The 26,137-nt window shown below is 51.0% G+C and overlaps 1 protein-coding gene across 7 annotated transcripts in view; it reads left to right on the plus strand.

The window, feature by feature from the left end:
* LOC144144358 (pleckstrin homology domain-containing family G member 5-like) overlaps positions 1-26,137 on the plus strand; it is a 609,370-nt gene that overhangs the window by 203,302 nt on the left and 379,931 nt on the right. The window contains exon 1 of one of the 7 annotated variants that reach the window (XM_077675779.1): positions 1,510-1,737. The exons of the other annotated variants lie outside the window; for them this stretch is intronic. Coding sequence (XP_077531905.1) covers positions 1,666-1,737 — 72 coding nt within the window. The 5' untranslated portion in view covers positions 1,510-1,665. Of the gene's footprint in view, positions 1-1,509; positions 1,738-26,137 lie in introns of those variants that run through there. 7 annotated transcript variants of the gene reach the window in all.

The following is a 26,137-nucleotide window of genomic DNA, read 5'->3' on the forward strand; positions in this document are numbered from 1 at the left end:
CGCACACGTTCGTCCCTCTCGCTGTATGCGCGCTCTCTGCCTTCGGCCACCTGTTCGCCTCCGGTGCTTCGTATTGTGGCACACGATGTCGCATATTTCCCCTGTATAAATGTGTTCCCAGCGATGCATTTGTGTTTAGAAGTGAAGCCGACTTCAGCGAGATCGGTGTAAGCTTGATCTCTGTAAGCGGGCTTTCCCGCATTTCCCGCACAGTGAAGCGTACTCACAATTCCGCCGAGCGCTTCCTCGGCGCGTCTGCGCGGTTTGAGAGGGAATTCGGGGTCAGCCAATTTGGTGTCGCTTGTACGGTGTGTGATCGTTTGTGGTTTCCCGGGGGCCTCATATACGGTAACCCAGAAACAGCTCCTCTGGTAAACCACCTTTACAGAGGAGAATGTCACTGAATATTTTCCCACAGTATATTGTCTGACGACGGGGTACCTAGCTCAAAATCGCTATATCTTACGATCGGGGCATCCGAACATTCCGCAAAAGTCACTTGATTAGGGATACGCCGTCAGTGACCCTCACCAACAGAAACCTGTCCAGGGAAAAAAACAGCCTCATTTATTTGGACTATCCCGTATATGTCACATGTGTCACCCAGTCCATTAAAAAAACGCGTAAAATGTTTTTACTTTAAAAAACTAAATTTAACATTTACCGTTTATTTACGGATTATAAATAAATAAAAATTGGTTGATTTCATCATTATTTTAAAATATCCAAAATTGGCATAAGGTAAAACTCGGCTTTTCCTAGTGGGGGGAACCCTGCAAACTCCTAGCAGTACTGCGTACGTGCACGTTTTCCGCCCTCTCTTCTTTCTCCGTTCTTGGTGTTATGGGGCTTGTTTTCGGCGTGGTTGCGTGATTCTGAACGAGAAACCCTCCGTTAGCTCACGAATAATCTTCACGTCTGCTGCGGCCGCGCGGCCGCAGTTGCTGCACGATATACTGATAGCGATATTGAATATGACGGCGACGATTATGCTTGATTTTATTGCAGATTACGCCGTCTCCGTTGGTCAAAATGGACCGGAGCACACCATTCCGACGTCTGCCATAGATAGCTTCCGAATGCAAAACCACATATTTCGCTCCGTTTTCTTTTTCCCGAACTTTGTGAGAGCTGTGGGATGGGGGCTGCGGCAGCTTCAGTGCTTTCGATCTGCTTCGTCCGCAAGTGCTCTGGCGAGTTTCCAATTGCCTGGTCGCAAACCTTCAAGTGCAGAGGGCCTCTCTCGCCAGTGCCCGTCGCACGCTGGATCCACACGCGGCGTCACGACCGTTCCGAGCCGCTGCTCCCATCTGCATGGAGCTGCCGCTGCGCTACAGTGTCGTGAGGGGAGCGTGCGGCCGACGCGCAGCTGTTACGTCGCGCTCGGATAGACACGCGGCGGAGCGCCGCATCATCAGACCACGCTCCCCGATCAAGTCGTCGTCACGAAGGGACGGGCCACCGAGTCCCACTGTGCCCGCTGCTGCGTGTACGCGCGCTCTCTTGCCGCCGTGTTCGGTGCCACCCGCTGGTGCGGCTGTTCGTGTGTTCTCCCGTTCGAGCAACGGTACGACGACGACGACGGCGTCCGTGCGGTGGATACGCGCCCCGGTCCTTCGTCCCCCGCCGTAATGTGCTTCGTTCGCCCGAGCGGTGCCGTGGATAATGATGGGCGGATCACCGCTCGGCCTCAAGCGGTCCTTCTATCGCAGGGTCAAGTTGGTGCGGCTGCTGAGCGTGAGCGCACTCTCTTTCTTCCTTCTCGCCGAGACCGCACGGGTCGAAGGCAACCCGCAAAAGGGTTTCCTCCCAACTAAGGGCGGTGGACGCTGTTGGCCTTGTCCGACGAAATGCGCGCCATTTGCTGAGCGAAATCGTGACGCCGAGGAAGGCTTGGACCAGTCGGGGACTGTTCCTGCCAGAGAACAAACAGTTTAGGGGGTGTGTGTACGCATATCCACTTTTATCTCTGCGTTGTCATTTTGAATTTTGCCTGGCCTCAAGAACTACGCGTGAAAGGGCGGGACTCGATCCTTTTCCAACGTGGGTTTATATACTCTCGCCGCTCACCAATTACGACAGCTCCGTATAGGCTGCTCAGCTGCCGTGTAGGCACGAGCGTATTCCGGATGTGGTACCGCTTTCCAGTCTCCATCAGTCTTTGCTGCTGCTCTTTACGTCGCCTGCCCATTTTCTGTTTGCTAGAAGAACTTCGTTTCAGGTTACAGCCGCTTTGAGGTCATAAATAGCTGTGTTGTTGCAAATTTTGAGGGCTGAATAGGGCTTATCTCGACATTTATAAGCGTCGTGGGGACGGTTGCATAATCGGCAAATTGCAGGTTTTAACCGAAAACGAAGTACGAAATCTTTCGGCTGGCACGCAATTAGAGCCACCCAGAACGTAGCGCGAGGGGCCGGGGGATCAAAGGAATACGGCAGTTCTTATTGTTCATAAAACGTCGCCCTACTCAGCATGATTTGAAGCAAAGGAGGTTGAAATTGTTCACCCGTCCCCAAAAGATGTCTTTTTCCTTCGTTGTAGTTTAAGGGCCAAGAGCAGGTGGCAAGCAACAGATCTTCCAAGCCATGACGCTAAGCTTGTGCCGTCTCAACCATGCCCCGCGCATCGCCGCTCTCCACGTGAGCTCGCTTTCCCCGCTCCATTGGCCTTCCCTGGGCGCGTGATCCGTGACGCTTGCGTCTCGGTGGGGAAGAGGCTTCGGGGAGAGAGGCATATATCGCTGCATGCAGGCACACTTTTCCATTCGCAGCGGTGAGCCGTCGAAACTCGGGAGCGGGAGGGCGTGCACAACGGATTCATAAAATTAATGGCAGGACTTAATGGCAAAAGATAATTTAGCAGTGATACAAAAAGGGCAGGGCTTGCTAATTCGACCGTATCAGCAAAAAATAATCTTAAGGTGAAAGAAAGAAAAGAGAAATCGGAAAAGAGCACCCGTCCACTCGTGCAATCACAGCCGTAGTGCTTTACAAGCGGAAGCCATGCAGCCGATGCCTGCGCATCGTACCGAAATTACAAACTGGTCACGGGGAGATTCGTCGGGAGCGCCTCGTGCCGAAACTTATTGCGGAGTTTCGCTGAAGTGAGTGTAGTTAGCCAAGAGAAGAGAGGTGTATAACCGGAGGAAGGAGGGAAGCATGTAGAAGGAAGGCAGGAAAGTTAACCTGCCTAGAGCCTAGTTTGCTCTCCTGCCCGTGGGAAAGGGAAAACAGGCAAAAAAAGAGAAAGGAAAGAAGGAAGAAAAGTTGGAGAAGACACGCATGCCCAGCGCTGAAGCACTGACACTGGAGGCTTCGACTCTGCTATAACTATAGGCTCATTCGCTGAAACTGAACTGTGGCTTCACCAGATTTGCCGATAAGGGTTTGGCGAATTTACCTCCGTGTCTATGTTCGATGGCGCGACCATGGTCACTGGAAGGACATGACCGGAGATGGGGCCTCTCCGTTCGCCATCGCTTCCAAGTTTCGACGACACATTTCTCCCCGAATGCAGATATCAGAGAACTCCATCTGATCTCTCCCCCCGCTCAGTCGAATGAATGTTGCCGCAATCATACAGCAGTTGAAGTCCGCGCGTCCTCCAGCTCTTTCCGAAGCGCTAAAGCGCGAACAAAGAAGCACTGCCAGTCGCAGTAAATCTCGATTCCATCGCTTAGCAACCGAGAGAAGCGAAAACGTTCGTGTCAATGGCACGTGTCGACACAGCGGCGGGGCTGTATACGTTTATGTCGCTTCTACACCAGCGCTGAGCCGTTAAGGAGGCCGCGTGGCTCAAAGTTAGCGCCTCACACCCGCTCTGAATGATTCTATAGTCTCTGCGCATTTTATGCCAGCGCAAGACGTCACTCTTTTTCGCGTCCGACCTGGTCGCGACATCCACCCGCCGGAGGATGAAAGGCAGGTACCGAGGCCTTCTGACGAGGTCGGCGTTCGCACTCGATTGGAGGAGCGTCCGCTGCTGCCAAGGTGAGGCGGCGGCGCACCGATGTGCTCGCATTCTTTGCTCCCGGAACGCCGTGTGTTCGGCTGGCCAAGACAGCTGTCTAAGAGATTGCGGCCGTCTCCGAGGAAGCGCGGCCGCATATTGGTCTCGCCGAACCGACGCCTCCGCAACTGCGCTTATTGCGTCTCCTGCGTCGACGGTGACGCCTTGCTCGGGCACCATTTTTGCCAATATTTATACACCGCGCGTCGTCTTATTCTCTCTCCTACGTCTGAATTGGCTGGAGGCTTCTCGCGGGAGGAACTTTCTGCCTTACTATTGGCGAATCAGGAGTCGTACTATTTTGCCTGCAAAGTGGTATACGCCTTATATGTTCTGCACGACCGTCAAGTTGTTCAACCTCATCTTGCTCAATGGCACCGGTTCGGGTCAGAGTGTGTATGTAGTACAGAGCCCCGCGAGGCTGCTAGTTCCACATCACCGCTCCGAATCTGCCGTTTCCATCTTCGAATAGAGAGCGCTTAGGTCGGTGTGGAAACTTGCAAATAGCTCTAAACACTGTGTAACTTCAACGATAGGAAATAAAGGTCACGTTGGAGATTTTGTCGGAAACGAAAGCGCGACGCTTCGAGAAGAACGAAGTGTATATTCTTCTTTTGAACAAATTGGTAGAACGTAACACATTACAGGTCATCGGTCATTCATACACGCGCGCACGCACACACCCAAAGTACCGTGTGTGTGCTAAATCCGCTCTTGAGTAAGATGAGGTCCATGTTACTGCTTATGCCGAAAGGGATCGTAATTCCAGTCCTCTGTCCTCCGTGGGGAGCAGAGGAATCCCGCTCCTTCGAACGTGAGGGGAGGAACAGCCCGCGGCTGTCTGATACCGTATAGCGGGTAATGACGACAAAGAGCGCAGGTGCACTATGAAGGAATCCCGTGGTTGAACTCCTCCACAGCGCTCTCGAGTGAGCAATCCTGCGCCACCAACAAAGCAAATTCTAAGACTGACAGTGAGGTAGGTGCGATCTGTGGTGTGGCACTGCGCAGTGCACAACACCGTGTGTGCACATACGTGACGCCACAGCGCAGACCCAACATTTACGTCAAATCTTCATCCGGCGAAATTTTATCGTTGGCTGCGGGGAGTCGTCAATCGAGTGCATTGCGGTAACGCTCAACCACGTTATTAGAGAGTTTTAGTATAGCGTTTTAGCTGTAGCGTTAACGTTTTGCGGGCCGCAATCGCGAACGGATAGCGCCTCGTTATGCTACGGTTAGCGTGCCCGCTAACGCTATGGGCGCGCTAAAGTGGTGCTTTCCGCTATACTAAAACTCCCTATTGTCTTAGAGTGTGGGACACAGTCGTAAGCGAACGCCTACTTATATCGCGAGAGCAACATTTTGCGACACACGGCAACGCCGCAGCTGATGAGTCAGATGTTATGCGGGTACATTATGAATTATATAACCGACCACAGGCAGGCAACAGTTCCTGGACTGCAATTGGTCATCTTGTGGTTCGTTGACTTGCCCCCACGTCTGTACGTACGAGCGTGAAGATGTACAGTGGTTTGCATTAGCCAAACGCGCATTATATTTCATGATAAAAAAAAAAATGTCCGCGTATCTGCTCCTTTCGTTGCAAATGTCCACGAAAGACGTTAGTCAACTGGCACCCTTGGCAAGTAAATGCCTCCCTTCTCTTTCCCGCTCACATCTTATGCTGTTCCTCTCCCGTCTCGTTCCTCCCAAGATAACACGTTGGAGGTTTCCTCAAGTCAATTTAAATTTACCGCGTTCCACTGCTCCAAGCCGGGTGCCTCGGTGCCAGCGCTGCCGTATGGCGGAGACGCGCGTGAATCGAGGCACCCTAATACAACGTTTATAGAAGCACGTTGTCCTCAGAGCCTTCTATGTAGTTGTATAGAAGGCTCTGGTTGCCCTACTCCACGAGCGCCCCAAGCGGAACGTGGAACCTATCTAGTGGAACCTTTCGTTGCTGATGCCGTGTGATTTTTAAAGACGATAGTCTTTATTGGTCTACTTAAACCCAGAAATTTTGGTCTGTCTGTATGTCTGTCTGTCCGTCTGTCCGTCTGTGACTCGATTCAGCTACCCGGCCAAAGTAAAATTGATATTGCGCAATAGTCTTATATACTCACAGCCACGTAAAACGTGTGAGCCCGGTTTATAGGTTCATATTTGTCAACTTTGTTGAACAAGAACAAGACATTACGCAAATATAAGACAGGAAATTAGCACACAAGGGATATTTACAGTGTTCCTTTATTAAAAAAATTCACGGATGCTTGGTTATTCGATAACAAATGATATTCTACATCTACTGCAGAAAACCGCCGCCTCCTGGCGGCATATGAAAAATCACGCGGCAACAGCAACGAAAGCTTCCACTAGCTAGGTTCCACGATCTGCTTGGAACGCACGTGGAGCACGGCCACGCCGCTCTATAAACCTTCTAGTCGGCCGCCTCCATTCACGCGCGTCTCCGCCGTACTGCAGCGCTGGCATCGAGGAACCCGGCCTGTAGCAGTGGAACGCGGTAAATTCAAACCGCCTTGCGCAGTCTTTTAGTGTGTTTACCTTGGAATGAGCGCGACGGCACAGGAACAGCATGAGCGGTGAGCGGGAAAGCAAAGGGGGGCATTTCCTTGGCAACTGTCTGCAAAGACTATCGTCTTTTGACGACATTTGCAACAAAAGGAGCAGATACGCGGCCAATTTTTAGGGGCGAAGCTCCTAAAGCCATGGGTCTGTCCATCCCTTGTGTCTCGTGGTACGTGACCGCCGCATGCTTTCGCAGATGTCGCAAAGTGGGCCGCGTTGCACGCGCAAGAACCGGCTGCAACCGGCAGCGCAAACTCGGCACCGGTAGCGCGAGCTTGTCTGTGTTCGCCAACGGGGGCGCGAGCGCACGTGCACTGCGAGGGGGAGATCACGCAAGAGATCACGCCACGAACGCAGGCAGTCGTTCTCGGAGATCGAACGAGACGCAAGGACCTTTGCTCGTTTCCTCTCGTCTTGTTCGGGCACAAGTTCGCCCTAAATAAAAGTTCTTTCTTTACCGATGTGTCCCATCCTACGTGACAAATTGTGGTGGAGGTGCGGGGTAGTCCTCGATGGCGCGGGGTCTTTCACCAGGTCTGGGCCTGGGAGCATTGACTCCGAAAATAAAAGTTGATTTGTACAATGTACGCACACAGTCTTACGTCTTTCTTAATGATGTAATGGGCGAACTTTCACGGGAGAGTTACGGTTACCGATGATCTCCCCCTCTCGAGCTTCGCCCCACTTATCATCATTCATTCCGTGGATATGGCGTGATTTTTTTTAATGCTGCCAGGTAGCGCGCGCAGCAGCAGGCGACGGTTTTCTGCAGTTGATGTAGGATTTTGTTTACTATCGCAAAAACCAAGCATCCGTGAATTTTTAAATAAAGGAACACTGCAAATATCCTTGATGTATTGATTTTCTTGCTTATATTTGCGTAGTGTGTTGTTCTTGTTCAACAATGTTGACAAGTATGAACATTAACACCAGTCTTAGACGTTTAGATTTGGCTGTGGGTATATAAGACTATTGCGAAGTTCCCGTTTCACTTTGGCCGGATGGCTGAATGGAGTCACAGACAGACAGACTGGCAGACAGACAGACATACAGACAGACCAAAATTTCTGCGTTTTAGCAGCCCAAAAAAGAATGTCGTCTTTAAAAAGCAAACATCTCTGTGCATCCTGCCAAAATCTTTCGGCCACTGGGCTCGTTGCTTTTGGAGTGAGCTAAGCAGGCGAATTGTTGCCAGGAGAGGGGAGTGGGATCCAGTGATAAAAGAGAGGGCAGGAGAAGGACATGGAGATAGCAGCGGAAAACGCGCCATGCCACGTAGTCCTTTTGTCAGGCACTACAGTCATTCTGATCTGGGCAGCGGGTTCCAATCAAGTATCTAACAAGCAAATGCGGCGCATACGGAGAGACTTATAGCGCTTTCCATTGGGCGAACAGGAGCACTTCTAACTGCACCCAAAGTGCTCTCGCGAGTTCTGGCGTCTTCCAGTGGTCGGGTAGGAGCAGGGGCGTTGTGTTTCATTGGTCGATGAGGAGCACTTTTTTGGCGCCGAGAGCAGCCGAGAGCAGTTCTCGGTGCTCCGTCGCCAGCGGCGGAGTAACAGGGAACGCCGAGGAAGTCACATGACCCCTTTTGCGTCACTTCTGGTTTTATCCCCGGGTGGCGGAGGAAAAATGGCGGAATCCAGCAGCCGCGGTAGTCGCTCAGTGCGTACGGCATCAGCTAAGCGCGGCCGTCTGGACAAGGAATTGCTGCTACTTTTAGATGATGAAAGCACCACAGATTCAAGCGCAAGCTCATCATCGGACAGCAGCAGCAGCGACGACGACGACGATTTGACATTGCATGAGTTTATGTTCGAGCACCTGTTCACACCGCCGGAGCAGCGACCGAAGGTAGAGTCGTATCTGGAAAAGACGGCGGTCGCTGTTATTGTTCGCAGCTAATTTTTGGGAGACACGATGGTGACCCCTTTATCATGAACATGAACATCCACTCGGCTTCTTCATTCGTCGCCATGCGGAAGGCAGACACAAAACCACCGGCACGTATCTGGCAAAACTGGCGAGGAATAACTGCGTGCGGACATCACGAGCGCGCGAAATGCTCCGGGAAGCGAGCGCGGGAAACGTTTGGTCACATGACTCTTGACATCTCGCCCTCCCCCTCTTTTCACTGCTCCTGGAGCAGCGCGAATGTTTCAATCGCGGAACGAAAGCACACGTCCCCGTTACTCCCGTGTGCTGCTCTGGCTGCTCGCTCCACTTGCTCCTGTTCGCCCAATGGAATTCGCCATTACTTAGTTGGTGAGGTTTGCTGTAGCCGCGGGGATAGAACCTGGATGGCTGAAGTCACATGCACCATGATCAGATATTTTCGGGATAATGGAGAATGTTCTTGCCGGTAAATGGGTAACGTGTGCGTACCACATACGTGGTCTTTTAACAGCGGAGCTGTTGTAGGTCGAAACTTTTCGTCCGTCTGGTGTAGGTCCTGCGTCACGGAGGGGGTAGAAGCAGGTTCCCAGACCCGCCGATAGAGGGCGCAGTAGTCTCGCAGTGTGGGTTCCCCTCCCTCCCTCTGCGGGAGGGAAATGGGAGGGAGCCTCCCGCTGGTGAAGTTTAGCTGCAGATTATTTTGCGCGAACCGCAGAATTTGCGCGTCGACGGCGCTGCCGTACTCGGGTGATCGCCAATTTAGGTTCGAGCTTACAGAAGAGAACCACAGCTCTGTGGCTTCTGCATATTTCACGCTTGGTGGAACTGCGCATGATGAAGTGCCGGTGGACGACGAGGAAGAGGAGACCGAGCGCGCAGCTGCATTTAGACGCTGTTCGTTCAGACTCACTTTTATCATTTGAAAAGTATCAGCATTAGAGTTCGGGTGGAATGTTCATTTTTGTGGTTCTCGGCAATGCGAGGTGACCTTCACCGAGCTGCGCTGCAGGATTCCAAGGCTTAATTTCTATCTGTTCAGATCATGGACTTTTGCCTACGGAACTATGTGTGCGGTGCCAGGTCCCTGAAACAGTCGAACATTTTTTCTCGACTGCCGTCGTTTCTCAACAGCAAGACAACTGCTTTTTAAGGGTCCAATTCAGCGTTTGGGGTTGACTTTATCGTATTATCTATTGGCGCATGAAATTTGGGGTTTGCAAAAGGGATATATATAATTGCATTCAAAATTTTATTTCTGCTTCAGGTCGTTTGAATTGCTGAAGTGCTAATTACTGGGTAATTCGGGTTTTAGTCATAACTAAGTTTTCTTTTACGGCCTCTTTCCGGAATTAATTTCAACAACCGATTTAGCCCTGGCCAATCCCCCCTTGTGGGTACGTGCCACTGGATGGCGCTAGATGCCAGGAGAAGGCACAGCAGGGCGAAAAGCGCGGATTACCGCCCCACTGTCCCCCCATAACGGAATAATGCTATGCATTAGATGATTGCGCCGCTATGATAATGCCAAGCGCCTGCTAATTGGCCCCTTTCTTAAGAGGTTGCCATATCTCTTTACGAGCCCTTATCGTGTTACGAGGACTCCGTTCCTTTCTGCTTCCTCCTGGTCCAGCCGGTTTCTCGGAACTGCTAGACAATTGTTTGTCACATTTCGTCCCCTCAACGGACTTGTATGAAATATAATGTCACGAAACCCGATCTTATGAATTTTACGATCTATAACTGCAACGTTATTGGGGTTCCTTGGTAATTAATGATTGAAGTCACTTTACCCCAATTCTACGATGGTTTTCGCAGTTAGTACAGGCTTCGTAGGAATTACAATTTCCATGTGTAATGAGTAGCTCCCATTATTATTCGGTGTTGTTCTGCACTTATGAAGAGATTGATACCAACCTTCGCAATTTACTGCGGCGAAAAAATATGCAATGAATAGGGGACTGACTGGGACATTTTTTGTTCACGGACGACGACGGATTGACAAAAAATTCCTGTGAAAGCGATGCTAACAGCTTCGCTGTAAAAAAGGATGCACTGTAAACATGTAATGACGGTATCGTTTGGCATTCTTCAAGATGCCAGGACACCCAACGCACTTATCTAATCGCAACTAAATGCAGCATTTTTAATAAACAACCGAACCGGTCCTGTCACCAATGAAACAGCGCCACCTGACTGCGACGGTTGGTCGTTGCACCGCCATTAGGTGCCTGCTCATTAGAAAACGAGAAAACTATCACAATGACAGTCCGAGTCTGTGTAATCGAAACACACGCTCGTCTCTCTTATGCCACCCCGACTGAGGTCGTCTAAAAGCATTATATGTACCTGAATGATAGCAAGATAGAGAGAGAGAGAGAGAGTCGTGTGAGTACTACGTTATGACCCGTCGTCAACGCAGCAGATTACCGAGGGCCTGGCAGCTTGTCGTCATAACGGGGATAAAAGGTAACGGACTAACGCAGCGTCGCGGCTGGCCGGCGCTTTTAAAAATGAAAAAAAAAAAAAAACAGTCAGATTATGAACTCGTGAATCCGGTCCTCAACGGGCGAATGGCCTTCGCTATAGCGAGCGTCTGTAACACCTGTATGCTGGCGTCGCACATCTCGGCACAATTCTCTTCGTACGCCTCTCGGTTGTGCTAGAAGAGAAGCGCCCTTTAATCCAAGCGCCTGAAAACTTGGGACCACCGGCGAAGCACCGGATTCGAATAAAGAACCGGCGAAAATAAGTGAGCTCCCGGGACAACTTTATTTGTCGGTGTGGCTGAGGGCCACTCGAATCGCCTTGATGGCAGAAAGGAAACGTCATCTCTCGCCACGAAAGACTCTAGTGTGCGCCGAGGCGGCCTAAAAGGAGACGAGCACAATACAGGCTCACGCGTGCAACGGAAAGCGAAATAAAAGCGCAGCGCGCCCAGAGCCGCCTTGCTGTGTGAGCGAGTTCGAATGCACCCCAGGGTTGTTAAATGCAAAGCGAGCTCACTTTCGCGTACCTTGGCCTTTGAGGCCGGGTTTTTTCGTTGCTTTCCTCGGCTGCGCCAACAGATCTGTTCTGGCTCACGTAGCCGACTCGCTCCTGCATGCATGTGGCGGCCGCATGCGTTGGTCGGTGCGTTGACCCGCGACGTCCACACGGGGCTCCCGCTTCGCTAGTTGGGTGCAGTGCGGGCGACCAGCCTCCTTTGCTGCGCCGGGCGAAAGGAAACAGTCGGTGTGCTCGGGAATGCGGCGATAATAACGCCAAAATATAAAGGCGACACGTGCAGAACTAAAACCGACGCGAAGCCGGGTAAATCTGGTATAGTCGTAATAAACCGGCAAGTTTCTTCCCAACGGCAAGAGTGGAACCGCAGCGCGAGCGAGTGACAGCCCCACTTTGATTTCTTTTAACGCGAAAGTGCTGCTTGGCTTGGTTGGGGAAAGCGCGCATCCAGCTGGTGTTCGCAAAAGCCGCATCCGAAAAGCACGTGACCTCTGGAACGGATGCGGGCGCCAACACCACCAGCACACAGATTACGTCATCTAGCCCAAAAGCAAAAGAAAAGGCGTCGGGAGGACGGGAATCAAACAAAGGGACGCGACGTGACAGGCGACTCTGGCCCATTTAGCCGAAGTTGGTCTGTTGTCATTTCTGAAGGGATCCTGCAACACTTTTTTCAACTTTTTTTTCGAAATCTTAAATGCCAGCAGAATGTAGTCAACCAAGACATCCATGTACTTATACTAGTGAATCGCAAAGTACCTCAGCCAAAAATTACGACTCTAAGCTCATTAGATAACCTAAAAACTCAAGCAAAACGGAGAGACGAGCTAGTTGGTTCGCAAAACTCACTCAAAATATTTTTATCTCTTTCCCGGTCTTGGCATTCTTCGACTGCTCGAATTACATAATTACGGCGATGTAGCGGCTATTGGCGGGCTTTATTATAGTTTCATCAATTAACGCATTCGACAACCACTTTAAAAATAAAGCCACAACGTTGTGCAGGTGAGCCCAAGGACGCGGGTTTGATTCCCGGCCACAGCGGCCGCTTTTCTGGCGGAGGCAAAAAGCGGAAACGCCCGTGTGTTCGAGATTTCCGGGCCCGTTAAATGTCCCCAGGTGATCAAAATTAATCCGGAGCCCTCCACTATACGGTGCGCCTCATACCTCAGGTGTAGCGTCGGCGCATTAAACCCCACAGTCAATCAATCAAGGAAGGCACAAAAGCAAAGCAGAAACTGAAGCAGCGACGAGCAAATTTATCACGCAGTGTCGCTCCGTGCTGGCGATAATCGTAGCTTTCGCAGTGCTTCCAGGCGCAAAGGAAAGAGTGGAAACGTTTATCGGAAGTGTTGCAGAGTACCTTTAAGGCAAGATCGCTGTTTCATGGAACGCATGAGGTGCAAAAAAAAAAAAAAATCCTTATAAGGTACGCAGAATCACCCGATAAAGTTGAAGTTGCGTGAGCCAGGAATGGGAAACCGCAGTGCGCGATGTGCGCAGTGTGCGCGATGGCTCTAAGAAGGAAGGACGGAGTGCGCGCCGGAAAAGAGCTGTGCCGAAGAAGAGCAAACCACCGCCGCAGGCGCAATACGAGGCGCCCTGAGAGGGGAAAAAGCTACTCGCTATGAGTGTGAGCAGGTGGCTCCTGGCGATGGCCAGCAAGCGGAAGTAGCTGTGAAGGGGGGGCCGGTCAAGTAGTGACGGGCGTGGCCGCAAAGATCCGTAGAAAGTCCAGGAGCAGATGAACAGAAGCTCCAGCAAGGCTTTCGCCTTTACATAGGAAGTTCTAAGCATCCCCCGTAATTTTTGTTAATAAGTTGGTCTGTTTCGGTGCTTCTTAGTAACAGTCGGAAGCTCAGAGTTGCCCCAACGCTCCGAGTCTGCACCTGAGCTGTCAGGTGCGCTGTAGTCTGTACGGACTAACTTAGACAACCCGCGATTTTTTTCACGTGTTCAGATGTAGTTCTTCTCCGTGGCGATAATAGAACAATGAAAGCGAGAAGCAAGAAAATAAACAGACCGCCTTCGTAGCTCACTTGGTGATTTGGTGCGTGCGTGCTGCAGCGTATATCCGATGGCTGTGTACGACCGATCGCCAATCGCCTTACTTTATCCCCGGAATTAATGCGCGTGCATCTTCGGCATGGCTTCTCACGCTCCAGGTATGAAAGATCACCGGTAAAGCAGCATCTAACGGGGTCGCCTGATGGGCCAGCAGAAGGTTTTCCCGACCGCTGCACGAAACAGCTTCGGGTGACAGCGGAACAATAAGTTTTTCTTTTTGAGAAAACCGCTCTCACTCGGAGGATCGCCTGTCGCCCCGCTGTCGTCGTTCACCTCGTCGGAGGAGCTATTCAGAAAACCCAAACTTCTGTGCTCACCCGCTTCGCCCAAAGTGCGCGTCCCGCGAACTCCGAGATTTACATCTTTTTCATCGCGCCAACAACGAGCCTTGATGGCCTTACGATTAACACCTTATCTGCAAACAAAATATTTGTACATCATGGAGTATCTAATAGAGGTCCTCGCCGCTGCATCGCCAGTAACTGCGGCCTAGGCAAGCGCGAAAGAAACTGCAAAAACGCAAGCGAAGACTTATATTAGGCACACCCACTGCCTCATAACTCTGACGCGACTGTCCAGAAAGCAAAAATACATGAAATATAAAGCCAGTGCGGCCACGCACGTGAAATTTGTTGTCTAGCATGATTTCCCACACCGCCCTGGATTATGGGTTCATGTATTTTTGTTTCCGGGGCAGTCACATCAAAATTGGGGGATGCCGGAAAGTCTAAAGTCATATAGGTGCGTGTTTGCAATTTGTTTCGTGCTTGCTAGGACGCAACTAGCAGCCGCGACAACCGCTGTCCTCCTGACACTCTTCTTTAATATCTAAGCGATTCAGAGGCGATTCCCTCAGCGACCACTGCCCGAACCCGATCCTCGTGCACACCACGATGTGGGCGATTGGGCGACACAGCTACACCGCTGTGACCCGTGGCTTGCTCTGTTATCCAAAGCTGTACCAACCTACTTTCCCGCTCAAGAGAGGCTTTATAAAATACAAGTGTCTCCGCAGAAAAGAACTGCCAAGGTTCCATTCACTCAAATACTCACGCGCTCGAACTCAATACCAGTGCTTGTACTGTAGATAATAGCGTTTTAATTCGTGTGTTTTATATAAGTCACTAATAGCCAGTCCGGTTACTATCAACCGGAGTGCTTTGGGACTGTAGTGAATCTCTCAGTCTCGTGTCGCTCTTGGTGTACACATCTCTGCTAGCGCGAAGATGAATTTATAAATAGCAGAAAGTTAATAAAGAATGGTGTGTTTGCTCAAAGCTGCAGTGCAAGACCTAATTGTTTCGTGACAGTTAAAATCCCACGTACAACTTCAAACTTGTGGTTTATGTCGAAGATCACTTTGGGAGCGAGTATTCAGCGGAAAGAAATGCCGGTCAGTACAGTTTTTTTTTTTTTTTGCGAGGCTATGTTTGGTGTCGTTCAAAGCTTGCGGCTTTTGAAGCGAATCAGTCCCCCTTCCTAGTTCCGACTTGTACAAGACGCAGAGACACGACAAAACTCTTTAGCTCCGGCCCCCTTCCCCGCCTTGTCTCAATTTTCGTGCTGTGTCGCCGCACTGCTCTCTTTTCAAACATTTCGTACGACACGTACGAGCTGCAGTTTCGAATTCGCAAAATACTGAAAAACGGCGTTAGGGCGATCGCGCGTTAACGAACGGGATTGGTTCTTTCGTGCTGTACTTCGACGCGACCGACGCGGGGGAAAAGAACAAAAGGGAAAGAAGCGCCTCCTCCTCCATTGGTATTATCCGCGTCGCGAAGGTGGGCGCGTAATGTCACACGGGCGTGTCTCGCCAAGCGGGGGGTTGTGCAATCGTCTCTCGATCGACATATCCCTGGTACGTGAGCGCGCGTGCGGAAGGCATTAGTTACCGCCATTGGGCCGGGTTCTTCGTGTGAGCGTGCACCTGCCGTGGAGTTGTGCAGCCGGCCCGGTTGTTTCTCCCCCTCCCCACTCGACGGCCGCCTCGTGCGCGTTGCGGGGGAAGAGCAGCGCGCAATGTGACGGGGCGGGCCCCTCACCTCACTCTCGATTTCCGAAAAATAAATTGGAGAAGAATAGAGGAGTAATCATAGGCCAGAAAAGAGGAAAATGTGCGCAAACACATTTAGGAATTCACTGCGACAAGGAAACGGAGAAAATGTACATTTTATTTTGTTTAGCAGGCGGTGAGCTCGAAGCGTTGTATTAGCGACAACGCACTTAAAATCGTTGTCTGATGCGCTTGTATATTCGTGCCCTTTTGCTAACTTCATGTAGCGCTGGGCGCCGTTGAAGGCTGCGGACCAGCGCTGTCGTGGGGTAGGGGGAGAGGCTAGACGAGTCTCCTAACTCCACCAATCGTCGAGCGACGACCAACAATAATTGTTCCTTTGCTAGAGCTAGCCACCAAGCCTGCTCTCCCCGCCGCAACCAATTCTTCGATACCCTGGAGGAAAGACGAAGACAAGGAAGACAATCGAAAGGTCACCGAAAGTATACGCTGTTGCGACCGGGCGGCGTATTTCCGAACGCTTCGCTGCACAGAGCACCCACGTGACATGTCTGTTCGCGCGATGAAGAACGGTAATTTAACGTGGTTATTGGCTGCGCCCCTAGCCTAAAGAGACCTAAAACATCGGGCGGGGGCACCCGATCCGAGCTCCGTGGCCTCCGACATACGAGTGGTAGCGTGTATTATGCGAGCGGCCAGCCGCTGTTGCAGCCGTGAAGAAGTCCAGAAGCCGTAGGCTAACGTAACTGTTTACTTCATAGCGAGAGGTGAGCCGAAGCCAAAGAACAATGCCCCTACGGGCGAGGTTACAATACAGGACTCGACCAGAGCGACAACATCGATTCGCTGCTCTAACAGGAATGGTTGACAACGCTTGCGAGGGTCTATTTATACCCAAAAGCGGTAACGGTCAAAACGCCAACAATCTGGAACACGCCACGACGTCGCAGACACACACAACGCTCTTTCCAGAGTTCGTAAGCCGTTGGTAGCCTCGGCGTACGTTGAGTCCGAGAGAGGGGAGAGAGGAGGACTCCGTTGCGATCGACGGGGCCTCTGTGTCCTTGAAGAGCGTTGAGACGAGCCTCGCTGGTAGCCGCCGAAGTTTCGAAATGGGCCGAAAGCGAAGAGTCTGACTCGGCTTGTCGCAACTTGTCACCGACATGGTGGCGCCTAACGGCAGAAACGCGCACGAGGTGGCTTCGCCGCACAGCCGTGGAGTGCTGCGGGAAAGTACGGCGGCGCTGGCCGATTCGTAACAACGCCCACGGCATCCCTAAGTGTGTTGCTCTCACCCTGCAACTTTTCTTGCTGCTTTTTTTTATTCTTCCCTCCTGTCTCGTTCTCTCTCTCAGTTCTTTTTCGGGGTCCCTCCGGGAATGCAATCCTGCGTACACCACTGCGCCGATGCGTCTGCGGTGGCGCCACGGCGCCCGCTCTCCCCGTTGGCTGAATACGGCCGTCTAGGTCGCCCAACGCACCACGCAGTTCACGAAAAGTAGTGTACGACAAAAGAGTTCAATACCCACTCTACTTAATTGCATTACTTGGGGTTCAATCCTGAAGTCAGCGTGCCCTGAAGCTGGTCCTTCTTAATTGTTTTTACTGCTTCCGAAAGGCGGTGCCCAAATCCTCTGAAATTAACACGTTGTTTACGCTACGCTGGGGCAACCAAAAGCGTGGGCTAGTAGACAAGCTGGAACGAGTAGAGGCATTACCGGGAAGGATATGACGGTCGAAAAAACTGGACGAAGCAGCACCGTGCTTCGTGTCTCGTCTCTTGTGAGGCGGCTACTTTGGGGCTGAAGACCCGTGGTCGCCTTAATTTACGACTTGGCACATACAACGTGAAGTCGATTGCAAGCGTGAGAAGGGGTGCTCATTAACTACCAACGAGCAGATCGAAAACACCCAAATACTTTTATGACACCTGCCGAGATATTGGCATTGTGTCGCTACAATCCCGTGTCATTGTGTGTGAATTGCGTCCGGACGCGCGTAATGTCCGCGGAAATAAAAAAAAAACTATATTTAGATGTTACCCGATTACAAGGCGCATAAGCGATTTCGAGGTTAAAGGCGCTGCGCAATCAGCTTTGCGGCATGTTCAGAGCGACTTTTTTTTTAAATGTAGAGTCGGCATGGGGCGCAAAAATGTTTACCGCGTTCCCGCATAGTCGCGCTTCTCTTCTTACCGTGTGCGTTCTTGCACTGGGCACGAATTCGGATGTATTGGAGCGAGAGAAAACAAGCACCTACCGCAGAACACCCTCGACAATGCGCGCCTGAATCTTCTGAGGTTCAACGACACAGAAACTCACCACGACTTATTTTCAGCCGTATGCAGTCATTCCGTAATGAAATACGTTATGAGAACCCCCGGGCCGTGTTTTCATGTATGTCCACCAATCTTCCCGTGCGTCTTCAACGTATACTGACTGCTTTTATTGGACGCGGGAGCCGAAATTCACCGCATAAGGAGTTTGCTCGCGATGTATTAATCCCACTAACATTCCAATGCATTACATCTTGGTAGGAAGTCGCCAAAAGAAATGAATTTTTATTACAGCCGAGCCCACCCGGCACTCTCTTTCGAGACCGCACACCAAGCCATAAAAGCGCTGTATAAAACCCTACGCGCAACCACTTATATATATACAACCGCGCGAGAAAAACGAAGTACCTTAACCGCGAAACGGCATGTGGAAACGAGAGGTATACAAGGCTCCGGTGTAATCTAGACTTCGTATGCAAAGCCTTTTGATCTTTTCATTGCACTTTTGTTCTTTTTTTTTTTTTTTTTTTTTGAAGTCTTGCCGAACATTGAATGGCGACCGCCGCCGCGGCCTCGCAGTTTGGCTCGAGCTGTCGGCAAAGCCGGCGGCACTCTCTGCCTTGCTCCCGAGTCGGCCGGCTGACGAACCATTGGTGAAAAGGTGGGGCCCGACTGCGGACGGTTCTAGCCTGTGATTACCTGGCCGAATTGATCGCGGAGGGGAAACAAGGTAAACGCCGACAAATAAGAAAGGAAAAAGTACGCCCCGAAAATCCCTCAGCAAGCATTGAAATTTCTTCGTAGTCGAGCGATCGATCAAAGTAGGGAGACGCCGGGGGCCGCCAACTATCTGGGCGAACTGGGCGCAATGGAACAACTCTGCTTTAAAGCCAGGAACTTTTATAATGCGCTGGCTGACTGGGTCACCGAATTTGCGCGCCTCGAACAACATCCTTTTTTCCCACCGAAATAAATGTTTTTATTTTGTTGCACGGTCGGTGTCGGGCTTTTAATTTTATGAGTAAACCTTGTGTGTGTGTGTGTGTGTGTGTGTGTGTGTGTGTGTGTGTGTAACTCCTCGAGGATAAATACGGCTTCCCAGCATTCTGCTCTATTCCGAGGCTGCTTTAATGCTCAACCGTGGTGCTGAGGTAGAATATCGGCTGTGCAGCCGCGTAGCCTTCTAACGTGAAACGAAGGTTAAAGCCGGCGTTATGCCGATATGTTTGTACTGGGAATTAGAGAATTGCACGCGGAGCGGCTACTGTTGCCGAACGCCCTCTATCTCGACATCTTATTACTGTGCAGCGCTGCAATATAAATTGTAACAGATTGTGATAAGTATGGCAAATCCCTCTTTCAAGCTTCCAAAGCTATCCGAACAGAAGCCGAAGAGCAAGCTATATTTAAAATTAAGGCCTCTCACACATCAAGGCCTAGCACTGTCAGATTGGGGCTCCCGACGTCCAACAAACAGCCACACGGGACCGACCCGAAGTACCCCTTGGTACGGAAACAGCCCGTTACTCCGCACTCAACGCCTCCGAACTGGGCCGCTGACTTGCTTAGAAAAGCATGCAGATTTGTGGATCTGTCATCGCCGCTCCGAAAAGCTGCATTCTGAGAAAACCCCATATATATCGTGTCTTCACCACAATACACCAGAACAACCATTCGAAATGGCCTATAGTGTGCGAATTCGACAAATGACGTTGCCAAGCATTGGATTTGAATGCAAAAAAAAGGCATCTACAGGGAACCTGCAAAGGGACAATGCGCAGTGCAAAACACCATTCACGACTTGCCTGTTGTCCCTGTGAACATGCACTTCTTTTAGTCAAATCATATGTCGGACTTCGTCATTCGTCAAATTCGTGAACTTAGATGCTTCAACTGATCATTCTGGAGCGCTGTGGTGAAAACACTACAGGGGAGCCAGCACGCACATCCCTCTGATAACGCCGTCCGTGGGCTGATGTGGTAAACTTGCAGCGCAGATGAGACCTGTCCTTGCGCTTGTTTGATCCTCGCCTTTGCAGGCGCGTGATACTTTCTGATAAGGACAAGGCGCTTCAACACAGCGGAAATGCTTTGCATGCTGCACTAGATACCCGCCACTGGCGTGTGAGTGCGCCGGGCAAGGTAATGACCAGTGATGGTGGCCAAGTTGGCTCACGACGTGGCCTCCATTTTCCCGGACGATTGACTACTGAGGTCCTGTGAGTGCATACCCCCTCCTTCCCCCCCCCCCCCCCCCCCTCACCCACCATTTTTGCGCTGTCATCCGTGTACCTCGGGCCACCCTACGCCGTCATAGTCAAGCGAAATAGTTTCTGACCTGTGACTTTTGGCATCTCTTTGCATTTTATATCTCGAATTTCCTTCGTTCGGATATCCGAGCGCCCGTTCGAATGTCCAAACAGCACAAAAAATAGAGAGGAAGGGCGAGAGGAACAATAAGTAACACCTCCGGAAAAACAGCGCAGGGACGGGTACGCAAGAAAAAGACAAAGAAAAAGACAGTACAGACGTACGCCCGCGCTGTCTTTTTCGTTCTATTTCGTCCCCGTCCCGGCGCCGTTTGCCTCCATATTTCATGGAACCAACTAGCTCAAACTCAAGCTTTAACAAGAAGTAAACTGAACAGATCTACGATGCCGTATACAAACACAACAAACCAGACAAACGCTAGCGTTGTTCCTATTGGGTTTTGTGCCTGGTTTATTTCTTGGAGCTATTCAGTCGACGTTACGAATTACCAGCTTGAACAGCGAGCCTGGAGAGGGTAGATTCGCACGCTTCCTTAATCCGCGCCCTACAGCTTAGTCTGCTGAACAGGCCCTGAGCTGAGGCAGCGAATGCAAGCATTCCCGTTGCGGTGGATGACAATGGGTCCCTCACGCGGGGAAACATGGCGAGCCCATGACGCGTCACTTTGTTTTTCACGATGGACGTGCTACTACTTTCCACCAACTTAAATTCGGAGGCAACGCGAGGCTTACTCGTTGGGAAAAAACACAAGGGCCTCACAGGTAAGAGAAGAGCGGCTCATGATGATGATACTACGAATCGTAGTGCGGGAAATGTATTGCCCAGATACAGCAGGAGAACGCTGAGAAATGCTGCAGCCAGGAGATCGGTGTCGCGCACTGCACACGAGCTCAGCGCTGATTCTCGTGATTCTCGTGACTGCGTGGTACCTAGGCGTCTTCGCTCGTCTTTACGAGGGGCAACCTCCTCGAGCGGGAAAGCTGCTGGTCTGCCCGCGCAACCATCACCAAACACAAGGGCAGCGCTGGAGGCGGCGGTTGCCGCGTAGCTTGCCTTTGCGTCCACGGTCATGGCTACGCGCAGAACGATAATGAAGTCTGTTCTGGTGGCTTCGCTGTACACGTGCTCCTGTGTTACAGAACAACCTCCTGCCTGGGGTTAATCGTACACCATACGCACATTCTGCGATAAAAGATGCGAAGCATTTCTTGCCGCCGCCATTGTGGGTAGGCACCAGGGGAGGCAGTAGGGATCGCTCGAGTGGGTGTGGTTCCACCTTTCGCCTAAACGCTTCGGTCGATGCAGGTGCCGCCTAGTGCCTGCTTGCACGAAGAAGTACTCGAGCGATACTGGTAACGGCAGTTTTAAAGCCAAGCTTCCTTGATCTCACTGATGGCGTCCGGCGCACTGCAATACGCTCTGCAGGAACCCACATTTCCCGTGGGTTAAACCGAACCTGGGTCCCTGACGCTATGAAGCCGACGTCCGTCCGATTGCGCTATTCCCGAACGGTCAACAGGGAGCGAAAATAATGGCTGCGTATCTGCTGCTTTCGTTGCAAACGTCCACGAAAGACGATAGCCGACTGGCGCTCCTGCCAAGTAAATGCCTCCCTTGTCTTCTTCACTCACCTCTCATGCTGTTCCTCGCCCGTCTCGTTCCTACCAAGTTAACACGCTAGAGGTTTGCTCAAGCCAGTTTTAATTTACCCCGTTCTACTGCTCGAAGTCGGGTGCCTCAGTGAGAAACTGTATGGGTGCCTCGATGGCAGAGCTGTCGTATGGCGAAGACCGCGTGAATCGAGGCACCCGACTATATATAACGTACGTTTAGAGAACCACGTTGCCCTACTCCACGAGCGTTCCAAGCGGAACGTGGAACCTTTCGTTACTGTTGCCGTTCGTTTTCTTAAAATGCCGCCAGGAGCCATTGTGGTGCGGGCGACAGCAGGCGACGGAGTGAACCAGTGGATGCATATATATACTATATTTCATTTGCTATCGCAAAAACCAAGCATCCGTGACTTTTTAAAGAGGATAGTCTTTCTTGGTTACTTAGCGCAAAAATTTTGGTCTTTCTGTATATCTGTTTGTCTGCCGTCTGTCTGAGACTCGATTCAGCCACACGGCTGAAGCGAATAAGAACCCACGCAATAGGTTTATATACCCACACTCAAATCTAATCGTCCAAGTCCGGTGGCAATGTTCATACTTATCAACATTGTTGCACAAGAGCAAGACATTACGCAAATATAAGGCAGAAAATCAATATATAAGTGGTATTTGCAGTGTTCCTTAATTTAAAAAAATATGGATGCTTGGTTTTTGCAATAGCGAATGAAATACTACATCCACTGCTTCACTCCGTAGGCTGCTGACGCCCGCCAAAGTATAGCTCCTGGCGGCATTTGAAGAAAATGAACGGCAACAGTAACGGAAGGTTCCACTAAATAGGTTGCACATTCAGTTTGGAACGGACGTGGAACACTACAACGGGGTTCTATAAACGCGTGAGTAGGGCGTCTCGCATCATGCGCGTCTCCGCCGCACGGCAGCGCTGGCATCGAGGTACCCCGCCTGGAGCAATGGAACGCGGTAAATTAAAATGGACTTGAGCAAACCTCTGGCGTGTTATCTTGGGTGGAACGAGACGGGAGAGGAACAGCATGAGTGGTGAGTCGGAAAGAGAAAGGAGGCATTTACTTGGCAGGGGCGCCAGTCGACTATCATCTTTAGTCGGCATTTGCAACGAAAGGAGCAGGTGCAAGGCCATTTTTTTAAATTAAGGAACACTGCGAATATCACTTATGTATTTCTTTTCTGCCTTATATTTTCATAATGTTTTGTTCTTGTGCAACAATGTTGACAAGTATGAACATTGCCACCGGACTTAAACGATTATATTTGGCTGTGGGTATATAAACCTATAGCGCAGGTTATGATTCTCTTTGGCCGGGGGGCTGAATCGAGTTACAGACAGACAGACAGGCAGACAGACAGACAGACCAAAATTTCTGCGTTTAAGTAGCACGAGAAAGACTATCGTCTTTAATAAAGACAATCTTCATGTTGAGGATTAAGTGCTACCCTCAGCGGTCACTCCACTGCATTCATTCAAGCTTCGACGTTGGCATTTGGCCATTTGAATCGCACGCAAGAAAGCTTCGCGTTTCAACCATCGTCGTCGTAAGACGGAGGGGTGTTGAGGTTTTTTTTTCTCCCCGCACACGCGTTGCACTTCGCACGCGTCGCAGCGCGTTCTTGCGTCTTTGTGAGCGCACTTTTACCGCGCGTTTCTCGCTCGTGTTTCGCCAGTCGAGGTGGCAGAGTATACGCGAGAGAGGGGCAATCAAGCGTGGCCAATCATCGCCAATGCGCGCCGTGGCGGTCGGGGCTTCCGTTTGTGTGTCACGGCGACGTGAGCATGCGCCTCCCGTCGCTGCTCGGCGCCCGTGGCCGGCTCCGCGCTCCGGCGAGGTCGGCCCCGATGGAGGAGCGCCGGCCACCGCGGGAGCCTCGCCTATCGAGCTGCATGCTGCGTGCCCCACTTCGTGAACCATGGTCGCACTCACTCCGAACAATGAGCTGCTGGCTCGACGACCGATGCGGCCAGGGGTGGCTGCGGCTACGTGAACAACGTGACCGTGCGCTGAGAGTGAACGGAACGAGAACGCACCAATGCTGGCGTTGCCGACGCGCGTGAGCGGCGCTCGGGGGAGGAGGAGTGGCCCGCTGCGCCCCAGCTCCGGTTCCGCTGACTTTGGCGTGGTCGATAGGTGGGCGAAACCGATCACGTCCAATGCGGCTGTACTCTACGCATTTCGAGGGAGCCTGCTTTGCGTTAAGTTTGGGGAAGGTTGTTAATGTTGTTACGTGGCGGTCAGGGCAAGGATGGCACGAACGATGGAAGGATGAGCATGGTGTATTCGCATCATGTCGGCCATGATATGTCTCGAGTCCGGCACCGCGCCACACACATCTTTGACTCCCTCGGAAGAAGGGGTGTTATAGACATTGTCCATCGTCTTCATCCCGTCACGATATCCATGACGCCTAATGTTGGGGTAAAGGGCAGGGACAAGGTAATGTGACACAGTCCAAGCAACCCTGGTCAGTCAGTGTTATGGTGAACCAGGTTTCCTATTTACCTCTGCTTCCGCACTACGTGTTGGTAATCATATATCGGATGCACTTTGCTGTCAAAAAAAAAAAAAAAAAAATCCCGGGCCATCTTCACTAACGTGAAATCAGGGGAGGGATGAAGCATGCAGTGTACTAATGTATTATTGGCACCTTGTGGTTTTTGTTCACGGATATGAAACCATTGGGGGTAGAGGTATACAGCTTTGCTGTAAGTCTCGTGTCTTTGAAACACGAAGTGTCCTTGCGCGAGGCGTTGGAAAACGAGTGAACTTGGCTTCTCTAATTTTTCCTTGCCTGAAGCAATGTGCGGAGTTTGTTTACTTCGATCATTTCGTGTGCGAGTGAGCGCACACTGAAACGTTTGTTTTGATTGATGTTTTACTACAGAGCTGTTACACGCTAACTCCCCCGTTTTTGTTTTTTTTTTTCTTGCGCGCGTAAACCGAGGAGATCCGCTCCCGTCCTCCTGACTTCGACACACCCTCTCCCTTCCTCCATCTGCTGTCCTCCGGCAACTTATATTTCGATATAAGATGGCGTAAATTGTTCATTAAAAACGTATTCCAAGGAAATCATTTGTGTCTAGAAGTGAAGCCGACTTAAGGGCGATCGGTGTGAGCCTGCGTGTTCTTTGTAAGCTGGCTTTCTCGCATTGTGTGTCGCACAGTAAAGCCTAACCATAGAGAAAAATAGGCGAACTCCCCGCGAACGCGGCAAAAAATTACCACCGATGACGATCAGGCTGTGGACGCCATGCTTAAGCATTATGCCCTTCAGAACCCCGAGTACCGCGAGGCAGAAAACGGAAGGCGTCGGCGTCGCTACAGTCCCGCTTAGTAACGGGATTTAGTAGTTTTAGTAGTTTTAGTATCCCGCTTTAGAAATCCCGCTTAGTAGTTTTAGCGGGATTTCTTGGCCAACCAAAACGCACAAACATCTCCGCTGGTCACCCATCTTCACAGAGTGGAACGGCACTGGCTTTTTTTCTCTCATGGCGCACTACTTTGTGTAAACTGTAAACTCCCCCAGCGTGGTTTCTTCTATATGATTTCACTTTTAGTGCACCAATGTGTTCACCCATCACTCTGCTCAAAACTTGCGATCAGGCTAGCAGGGACATGTAGAGAAGTAAATGCAGTATTACGAGTAGCGATTAGCTTTACTGCAACGCTTTCTCACTTGAATCTGTTCACGCTGCCGGGCTGTAATGTTCTTTGTTTTTCCCCCATACCCTTCCCTTTTTTTGTAATCATTGTAATAGTATCAACAGATAATTGAGCGACGTTTTCCAAAAAGCTGAAATGTAGAGAGCAACGTAGGAATGTTTACAGAATCTCTGCGCACTTTGCGCGTGCGCGCATGCGTACGTTAGCGTGCGTGCGTGCGCGCGCGCGTGTGTGTGTGTGTGTGTGTGTGTGTGTGTGTGTGTGTGCGTGCGTGCGTGCGTGCGTGCGTTCGTGCGTGCGTGCGTGCGTGCGTGCGTGCCAACTGAACGTTTATTGCACATAAGACACATAAAGACCTAAACAGAGCAGTGTGGGCGCGCGCGCGTATACGAATGAACGTAAAATTTCAAAACCGCAGACGAAATATTATTGCAAAGCCAGCAAAACCTGAACCAACCTGTCCCCATTCTCGTGGGGTCAGCAGTGACCGTCTTACTCATGCATCTACCAGTTTCCTGGTATGTATAGACGGCCTCAAATAGTTACAAAATATTGTAAACTCCTTGTGCCAAACTTCGGTGTGCGTCAGCCTGTCTTCACCCCCTGCTTGCACTAGCGGTCAAAACTGAAATCAAGGAAGATCTAGAAGTTTTCAAGTGCTGCGTTGAAAAAAAATCAGGAGCTCGGTCTTCTAAAAAAAAACAA

Source organism: Haemaphysalis longicornis, unplaced genomic scaffold, assembly GCF_048455015.1.
Source record: "Haemaphysalis longicornis isolate Haplotype H1 unplaced genomic scaffold, Haemaphysalis longicornis Haplotype H1 scaffold_7, whole genome shotgun sequence".
Taxonomy (NCBI): Eukaryota; Metazoa; Arthropoda; class Arachnida; order Ixodida; family Ixodidae; genus Haemaphysalis; species Haemaphysalis longicornis.